The sequence below is a fragment of the Cucumis melo genome, chromosome 9 (assembly GCF_025177605.1).
Source record: "Cucumis melo cultivar AY chromosome 9, USDA_Cmelo_AY_1.0, whole genome shotgun sequence".
Taxonomy (NCBI): Eukaryota; Viridiplantae; Streptophyta; class Magnoliopsida; order Cucurbitales; family Cucurbitaceae; genus Cucumis; species Cucumis melo.
In genome coordinates this window covers 14064097-14074455 of record NC_066865.1, presented here as the reverse complement: position 1 = coordinate 14074455, position 10359 = coordinate 14064097, and the positions used below count along the sequence as shown (strand labels likewise).

Below are 10359 nucleotides of genomic sequence, written 5' to 3'. Positions count from 1 at the left end.
AGGAATGTCTCCGTGTTGCAGGCGATTAAGCCATGCAACGGTCCTTGATGTGATAGGCATTCACTTCTTAACCTTCTTTTAATTAAGTCGAACAACCTCTCGGCGCTAAGATACAACACTTATTTACCTTTCAAATACAACTGATAAAGATAAATTAAGTGATAGCTACCTAGATTTCCTTATTTATAAGAGTCACATTGCCTCTTTTTTAAAGTGGACAACCTCTCGGTGTTATGATACCACACTTGTTCTCCTTTTGGGACACAAATGATGGAGGTCAATTGCCAAAATGGAGTTTGTTTCCAAACTCCTTTCTGTGCGCTTTTAGCTATGTCTTTGTTGAAGGAATGGAATTCCCAAAGCGGAAGCATATGAACGTCGTGCAAATGGAATTCAATTTGTAAAACAAAAAAAAATCAGAGAAAACAAAAGCATGCTTCTATGGAGGAAAAGGGAAAAAGAAACTAACCTTTGTAGAACTTCTGAGAAATCTTCTTCGAATCTTTTAAGAACACCATGAAGTCTTCCTCGTCATTCTCAAGGAAAGAATCAACATAGAGTTGTGGGCTTATGTAATTTTGTAGGAAAAATTTTGAGAGAGAATTCTTTTTCTTTTTGGAACAGAGGGATCGTCCAAAAAAGAGAGAGCAAAGAGATGAGAATACAGAGTGATTCTTGTATATCTCAACCATCTTAAGAGAGATGGAGAGAAGTTATTAAAATAACTCCCTCACTCTCTCTACACATAAAATATGGGAGTTATTTTATTAATTAAATATATATTAATAAAACAAAAATAATATAAATTTAATTCATATTATATCTCATATAATATAAACTTTATATTATATCATATATAATATAAGCAATGCTTTAAATCTCTCATATAACCTATAGTTTATTTATGAATCTTATTCATATTATTATTATTATTTAAATCATATTCAAATATTAACTTCTCTCATAAAAACTTTATATTATAATGTATCAAATACATTCTATTCATTGTATCATATACAATTTATTTCCTTTAATCAATTTGAACAATTCAAATTAAACCAAAATAAATTTGATTCTCATTTATCCTTATTGAGCTAACAAGGGGACCTTATGAACCTACAGATTGAAGCTCCAATGATATAAGATTAATTTATTAAACTCTTTAATTAAATTAATCTTCATTCATTAACTATCAGTCATTCCACTAAAGACTAATAGTTGCACTCTTCTTACTGTAGATACATTTTTGTGTCCATTAAATATAACCAATCAACAGTGCAATAACCCTTTACAAATTACTCGTAAGTACAGCTAGGCCAAAAATTACCATTTTGCCCATGTAGTTACATCTTTCCTTAAGTACCACTAATTCCTCTTAGTGAACAATAATTATAGTCCAACCATAATTAAACTTCTCTTGGGTCAAGAGACCCAAGAGAGGGTATGACATCACATTGTTCAAATCCTGGAATCAGTCCTTAAGAGAGCAATTTCTCTACTTACTCTATCTAAGAGAATAAGTGAATTCCTTCTTGTGTAACTGTAGTCCTAGCTCTCAAATCAGACGAATCTCCAAAATGGTAGGCATATTGAGTCGGCAACATAGGTCACTCTCACCCATGAAAATCAAAGGACCGCCTTCATAGGCATGAGTTCACAACTCACTCAGGATTCAGATCAAGTCACCTATGGTCATCTTGGTGAAATGTAGTCTCAACTAGTAACGGTGTTAATAAGAGAGACTATTCATTTCATGGTCCGGTCTTATACAAACTCTTTGTATAGAATACCCCCACTCTAATGTCTCGACATGAATGATTAGGATCAAATCATTTGTAGCACTTTAGAACAATTGTAACAACTACAAAGCAGGTCGTATTCGTAGTGTCATCAGGATACAGTATCCAGTCTTATCCATCTACTACAGACCATTTACATTATCACTTAAACATGATCAACTTGCATGTCTCCACATACATGTTTAAGTTACAGAAGATAACCTTGGATGTTAGTTTATTAGTTTTGTGAGTTAATACAACTAAATGCCAAATAAAATAAAACACTTTGTTTTATTAGATAAATAAAATTTTTGTATAATATATACAATTACAAACTACAAGACCACGAGATTTAGGGCATCAATCCCAACACTTGCTACTTACTCTCTCGAGCAGTTGCCGATAAACGTTGGTTAAGCAATAGAGTCAAGCTCAGTTGAATGCAATGAACCTTATAAGTAAAGATCTCTTATTAAGCACTTATCATGAACTTAAACTACTTATAACGCTGCAACAAGATGAACAGTAAATAAGTGATAGAAAGAAAGTGAATAAAGATGGAATGTATTGATTGATGTAGGCCTTTCAGCTATGAAGTATAAAAGTCAAAGCATTACATTTAAAGTACAAAAATGGAAAGTAAAGAAGGTAAGTCGAGCCATAAAGCTTAAATGAATTACCAAATGTGTCATTATATCAAAAAAACAAAAATGATATAGGAAAATACCTTTTAAAAAGACATAAAATGTCAACCACTTCTTTTTCAGGCTCTAACATGACCTCTTTATCAATTATACGTTGGCAAAGTCTATTGAAATATGAACATAACCTATATATTGCATGTCTTGGACCTTTTGGGAGCAAACCACTACACACCAAGATAAAAGTTGTTGCATCAACATATGAAAATCAATGAGACTTCAACCCCAACACTTTGCATTCATCTAATGATACACACTTTTAAATGTTTAAATTGTATCCTAGGCAACCTTAGCTTGTACAACCTTGAACAAAATAATTTCTTCTTAGACTACGACAATGTGTATGGCGGAGGACATACATAGGTTCTCCTTCCACATTCTTAAGGATGTAGGTTAGGACAAATTGTCAAAAGTTGTAAGTCCTTTCTTGCATTAATTCCATCTTCTGACTTTCCATTTATATCTAGTAATGTACTTGTAAGTTTTGTGTTCTTATATCGTATGGAAAGTTCTTAAGGGTTAGGCATTCTAACATTCTCCTTCAATAAGGTTCAAGTTTAAGTTCAAGTAAAAAGCTAAGTTTAAATCCAAGCGTTCTGGAGCTTCGTTAGAGGCATTGGTGCTACCAAGTCGAATTCACGTCTAGGAAAGCAAGGGAGGGACACGTTCCCGGTGGGGACATGACAAGAATTACCTCCCAAAACTGCAACAACTAGTGCAATTTATGTCCAACTTGAATATTTTGATAATTTTTGTGGAAAATGGTGAAAAGAGAAAGAGCAAGAGTCATTAAGAATCGTCAAAGGACGGAAGACTAGCGATCAATTTTCTTCAATCTACCATATTGGAAGGTTAACGAACTTGAAGTTTATGATGTATATTATTAAGTCTCAAATTATTATGGTTCAAACTATGAATATTAACGAGTTGAAACTTTGATTGTTTAGAAATTACTAATACGACACAACTTGGATGTCAATTAGCAACTAGCAGCTGTAGGACATGTTCAGCACAATGATCACTACCTGAAAAGTGAGAAAACATTTGAAAGAATAAGTTGAAAGACTTAGTGAGTGACGGTTTTATAAAACATACTTTTTTAAATATTTATGCATAAGTCCTTGGCTTATAGAAATATTGTATAATTGGAAACCATTTCAGAAGCATGAAACTTGAACTTATAAACATTTGAAAAAACATACAATAACCTTTACTTTATCATAAATCCATAAGTCGTTCTTAATATGAAATATGGGTGTTGGTATACCACGCCGTCAATGATGCACTTCTCTCAATATAGGTACAATTTTAAATGTATCCTTCTCCACATAGGCACAATGAATTGCATCTTCAGTGATGTACAAGGAATGTCATAGGCTCGTCAACCTTCACATCAATAACGAAAAACCAGTATGTGCACATAAGGTCATTGAGAGTAGCATAAAACATACGGGTATAGAATCATAAAATCATGCATAAAAACTTAGCTTGGAATACATACTTACTTTAAATCTCTTTAAGAGAATATGCTTAGAATAGTTTATAAATCATGCTTTAAATATATACTTTTGAAATTAAGCTTAAACTCATGTTTTGCTAAACATTTGCTAAATGAATAAAGAAATATCATTTTAGAATTCTCAAACAAGCTAAAAATATCATAAACTCAAGTTTATAAATAAACATTGAAAATCATTTTGATGAAAGTCACTCACAACCTATTGCCTATGCAGTTTGAAATCCAACTTAGAAATCTTAAGTATTTAGGTAAAACGTTTTAATACAAGTCACTCACAAACTTGTGGTTCAACTCCTTAGTTTGAAAAATTCTTCAAACTCCTCTTGTTTTGAAATATCCGTATTTAAGCCTTACTTAACCACTTAACTTTAGAAAATATCCGAACCTTACTCAAAGTTGACAAAAATATCATAAACGACTAAAACATGTCGATTTAGAGTCAGATCAATCAGAGAAGAAGAAGACTGAAGGGAGAAGTACGAAGGTAAAAGAGGAACTTCCTCATTGAATTGTTGAAGAAAATCAAGTAGGTTAATTTTTGAACATTACATGACTCTAGGGTTTGGTTTCTATTTCTGTTTTCTTTTAATTTTGGGTTAAGGCCGTAAATAGGCTCCTTAGTTCTGAAAGGGACACACGTATCAAATGATAAAGAAAAAAAATCATCAAATTTGCATAATATACGTATTTAAGAAGTATTAGGGAATATTAGTATCTAATATGCACCGATATTGACTCCCGACGTATATGTGCTTCATAGAGATCATGAGAAAAATTAATTTGGTCACATCTAACATTAGCTTTTGGTTGCGTTGTAAATTGTAATCGTTTATAATTTGGGCTTTTATAGTTTGTTTTTTTCATCGGTGCAATGTCATCATATTCCTTTAAAAAAATCAAGTTTCAAATTAACATTACAAAGACATTAACAACTGAATCTACTTCCTCGGAAGTCCCTTCATGTGTTTCAAGAGCATGAGCTAGAGAGCTGAACTAATAGAACCCTACGACCTCGTTTGGTTTCTAACATGGAAATTGTTATGCAACTGCAATATAAGCAAGTATATTAGCTGAAAACAAAGTCAATAAACCCAAAATAAGTTTAGAAAAATAATTCTTTTAAAAGAAAAATCTTGATTGTTATTAGGTTGATTTCTCATATCTAATGCAAACTACATATGGTATCATGAGGTAATCAAGCTACCTATACTTTTTCATTCCCTTTCTTACTTTACTTATTTGTATTTCGTACTTTTCATGAGGCGTAAGTCTTGAACGAACAAAAAATTGAATGGATCATTTTCATTATTTTATATGAATATATCTATTGCATCGTTCATCCTTGAGGATTCTCACTATAAAAAGATAGGGAGTGGAATTTTTTTCGTTATTAGTATTGTTTTTTTTTTTTTTTTTTTGTAAACTTTTCATTTATATAAGCAAAGACAGGACCTTTGTTAGGAAATGGAGACAAAACTCCATTTATTTGTGTGGAGCCCAAATTTTAGTTTCCTTTCTTTATTTAACTTGTACAAGCCATATTTTCTAATTGATTAATCAGGTGGCTTCATTGAAAGAAGAAAAATGGGCAGTGGCTATGGATCACGATCATCTAAATAGTGCCCTAGGTTGTTAAATATAGTGGGTTTGGATCATATTGAAAACCTAAGTATAGTTGAAATTTACTTTGTCTAAATATTTTATTATTTTAATAGGTTCGTGTTGCCTATTAATATTTTCTCTTTTCTACCTTTATTATAATAAGAAAATAATAAGAAATATCAGCATCATGGTTTTTCTCCCCGTACTAGAGTTTCTACGTAAATTTATGTCTACATCTCTACTTTCAATATGGTATTAGAGCAAGATATTGAAAAATCTCATGCTGTTGCTTTAAATCTCTTTAAGAGAACATGCTTAGAATAGTTTATAAATCATGTCTTAAATATATACTTTTGAACTCAAACATAAACTCATGCTTTGCTAAGCATTTGCTAAATCAATAAGAAAATATCATTTTAGAATTAATTTTCAAACAAGCTAAAAATATCATAAACTCAAGTTTATAAATAAACATTGAAAATCATTTTGATGAAAGTCACTCACACAAGCTATTGTCTGTGCAGTTTGAAATCCAACTTGAAAATCTTAAGCATTTGGGTAAAACGTTTTAATATAAGTCACTCACAAACTCATGGTCCATTTTATGTACCTTACTGATAGATGTCATGTGATTCTTTATTTTCTAACTTCAAATTATTAAAAAAAAAACTCTTAAAATTAATACAAAAATGTATAGACCAAAGGTTGCAACTGAAAACATGGATAAGCTTATTGTTGAGAAGAGACCAAAGAGACAAACAAAATCAACCAACGAAATTTGAGAGAATGCAAAAATCCAAAAAAGACAAAATAAAAGTGTCTTCAAGCAAAGCTACAAGACATTCTCCAAGGTGGAATAATAATGCTCCAATCTTTAATATCTTTGATATTAAAATATCGCAAATGTAATGATTATGTGTTTTTTTAACATTTGATAGGTTTTTGGTTGACGATAAATTGTTATGTTTATACTTTTGTTTGACATTAGATAGTTATGCTTAAGCTTTTATAAATCACAACGTTAAAAATATATAGTTGATATAGTTTTGAAATGAAATGTATATCGTTGCAATTTTTGTTGAAATAAATTATTAATTTGAGGTTATGCTATTGACATATTTATCATTTAGAAATTCAAAGTTAAAGTTATCAATGATATATAGATTTATGAAAAACATACTAGCATATTAGCATGATGTTATGATAGAAGTCATCACTGATAGTGTAGCACGATATCAACAATAAGGAAAGTCTGAGAGAAGAAAATTGAAGAGCAAAAACAACATTTTTTAAAAAAAAATTACAAATCAACCAGTAATTTTTTTTTTATTTTGCAAATATTGTTTCCTTGTGCTATATATTTTATTTATTTTCTAAATTTGGATAACCAAATCTAAACGACCGTGTACAAAAAATAGCAAAATCTAAAAGATCGTATGTAAAAAATCTTGAAAAAATCATTTAGATTGGAATAGCTAAATGTAAACAATCATGTAAAAAAAATAAATCATCGTGTATATAAATCTAAAATGATCATGTACCAAAAAAATTTAAAAAAATTGTTTAGTCAAATCTAAACAATTGTGTAAACAAATCTAAACGATCGTGTAAAAAAACAATCGTGTAGCAAAAGAATTAAAAAAATCATTTAGCCAAATCTAAACGATCGTGTACCAATTTTTGAAAAAAAAAATCGTTAGATTTGAGTCCAAATCTAAACGATCGTGTAACCAAATTTAAACGATCGTGTAACAAAATTAAAAGATATGATTGAAAAAATAAACTGTAGTCATATCTAAACAACCAAATCTAAACGATTGTGTACCAAACAATAGTCAAATCTAAACGATCGTATACCAAATATATTACGCGCGCGTCGTTGACGGCGTAATTGACGGAGCATTTTTAGTATTTTCCATGGTGAACCTGTGGACTTTTTCCATTTTCAGAATTATTCTATACAGTGTAAATACTTTGTCGTTTTGTTAATTTTCAAGGCAGGGGTTCAGAATTTCTCATCCAAAATTTGGTTCAGAATTTCTCACATTCAAAATTAGAAGTATGGTATTAATTCCATCTCGAAATCAACTTTTTATGTGGAATTCTTAAGCAGTTTATTTAGAACACAGGAGTAGATATTTAGTAGTCATTATTAGGAGTGATACCAAAAAGAAAAACCAAAAAATCAAACCAATTCAACCCGATCGAGTGGTTTGGTTTGATTTTTAGTATCAAATTAGACTTTTTGGTTTTTGTTTTTGGAGAAAACCAACAAGTATTGGTTCAATTCATATTTTTGTAGGAAAAACCAATGAAAACAAACCGAACCAAATGGTATCTATATTCCCCTAAAAGTATATTCTTCATTCGATATCTTTTTATATTATAATTATTATGGTACATGTATATTCATTGTTTAGAAAAAAAAAAAAAAAAAAGACTAATTGTTATGTAATATGATTGTTTTTTATTTAGAAAATTACCAAAAAGTAAAAAATAAAAATAAAAATGTCAAATTGCAATACATAAAGAAAGAAACAGACCGATTTTAATTTAAAGTTAGCAAAAACCAAATAATTGGTCTTGTTCTTAATTGGACATTGATTAGGATCCCTTAGTATAAAACGGTTCTTGGTTGGATCCAAAACGGCAGTGGTCAGAGTTGGTAGTAAGTTATTTGAGAGTGATTTATAAGGAAGGCAGGTAGGTTCCAACATTAATGCAGTGAGTTATAGAAAGAGGCACATAGAAAATTAAAACACACACCATAACATAACATGCACCTTTCACCGCTTTCACTTTTAATCCTAAATAGAAACGATTTCAAATTCATCCCCTTTAACGTCGTTATAAATATAATTTAATTTAATCACCAAATTTCTATAAATAATCACTCTCATAACACTCAAATTTATTCAAACTTTTATATATTATAACCCACAAAATGGCACCCTCTTTCACCTCCTTCTTCTTTCTCTTCTCCATCCTCTTTCTTCTCACTCTCTCTAATCTGCATTCGGCTGAGGTATTTATTCTGATTTTATTTCTTTTACTATTCCTTTTTCTTTTCTTTTTTCCTTCCAAAATGTATTTTGAATCCACAAAATTGTAGGCCTAAGTTGTGTTTTTCGTGCCAATTAATTCCAGGTTAATTATAATAAATAACCATCCTTGAGTATGTAACAACATTTTAATAAAAATATAAAAATAGTAATATTTATTCGTGTTAGATTTCTTATGATCTGTCGGTGATGAAATTTTATCATTGATAGGTTTTTAACGGACTTTGTTATATTTGCAATTTGTTTAAAATGTTGTTATGTATGCTAATATTTTGAATTTAATTACTATATTTGCAACCGTTTTTTTTTTCCTTCATGTAATGGGTTTTATTTATTTATTTTATTTCTTCGACAGGGTGCTTCAAACTTACGTCCTTCAGGTACTTATCATAATCTTTTTTTTCTTTGATTTTTTGCACCATTTAATGTAATTTAAATGCATATTGTTGATCAAAATCAACCTTGAATAATGTTCATATATGATAATACTGTTGTTGAATTAGTTTTCTTTTTTCCAACAAGACGAACCACTTCGGATGTCTTTTGAAAGTATTACTTTAAAGTGAACCATATTCTTTTGAATAGATACATTATTCAATGGAATAAGTATAAGTTTGAAATGAGTTTTGAGATTATTAGTCTTGACAAGTACTCAAATTTATCAACACAAGTAACGTGAAACCATTTGAATGATGTGTGGTGTCAAACTCACTGTTTTAAGTACTTTGGGAGAACAGATTGCAAGCCGAAATGCAGTTATCGATGCTCGGCAACATCGCACAGGAAGCCATGCATGTTCTTCTGCCAAAAATGTTGTGCAAAATGTCTGTGTGTACCTCCAGGGACATATGGAAACAAGCAAGAATGTCCATGCTACAATAACTGGAAAACTCAGCAAGGAGGTCCCAAATGCCCTTAAGAGGCCAAAAAATATAAGACCTTTTCTTTTCTCCTACCTTCATTTTTAGTTTCATTATTTCTTTCTTTGTGGATTTTATTTTCTTCCTTTGTCAGAGTGGGAGATCGGAGAAAAAAACTGCTCAAATTTGACCCGTATGCATTTCCATTATTGATGGTCATACTAGTGACTTGAAAATAATGTTTCATAAAAGTATTTTTATGCTCTAGTAGAAAAATTATTAACCACAATGAGTAGACCTACTTTATTTACACATTTGAAATCACCATAACTATTGAATTTATGAGGTTACATACATTCTAAAATCAATACATTCTATACTTTTGGTTTTAGTTTATTTTTGTAGATCCTATATTTAATCAAATTCATTTCAATCAAAGAAGAAAAAAGGTCTACTTACTTCCACACTATCGTACACTCTTATTTTAAAGTATATATACCAAAATGAACATTAAAAAAGTGTTAAAGACAAAAACAAACATTTTAAAAGTACAAGATCAAAAAGATCCAAATTTAGTAATTACATTGATCAAATTTTTAGACCTTATAGCTCAAATTTTTTCAAAAGGAGGAAAAAAATAAATCAATGTATAAATAACTATGGCTCAAGCTTCAATAACTTTTCTTAAACATCTCTGACCATAATTCACCACCATAAATAAACACCCTAGAGTGCTTAAGAAAGTGTACAACCAAAACATAACAAAATTTTGTCATTAAATCTCGTAATTTACGTAATATACTAAAAGCAAATTGGCTAAAATGACAACTTTTAATG

General features: G+C 30.1%; 1 protein-coding gene across 1 annotated transcript; it reads left to right on the top strand.

The window, feature by feature from the left end:
• Positions 1-8351: 8351 nt before the first annotated feature.
• LOC103499343 (protein RSI-1-like) lies at positions 8352-9842 on the top strand. Its single transcript, XM_008462333.2, has 3 exons — positions 8352-8625; positions 9018-9042; positions 9400-9842. The coding sequence occupies exons 1-3, from the start codon at positions 8545-8547 to the stop codon at positions 9579-9581; spliced, it is 288 nt and encodes a 95-aa protein (XP_008460555.1). The 5' UTR covers positions 8352-8544; the 3' UTR covers positions 9582-9842.
• The last annotated feature ends 517 nt before the right edge of the window (positions 9843-10359 follow it).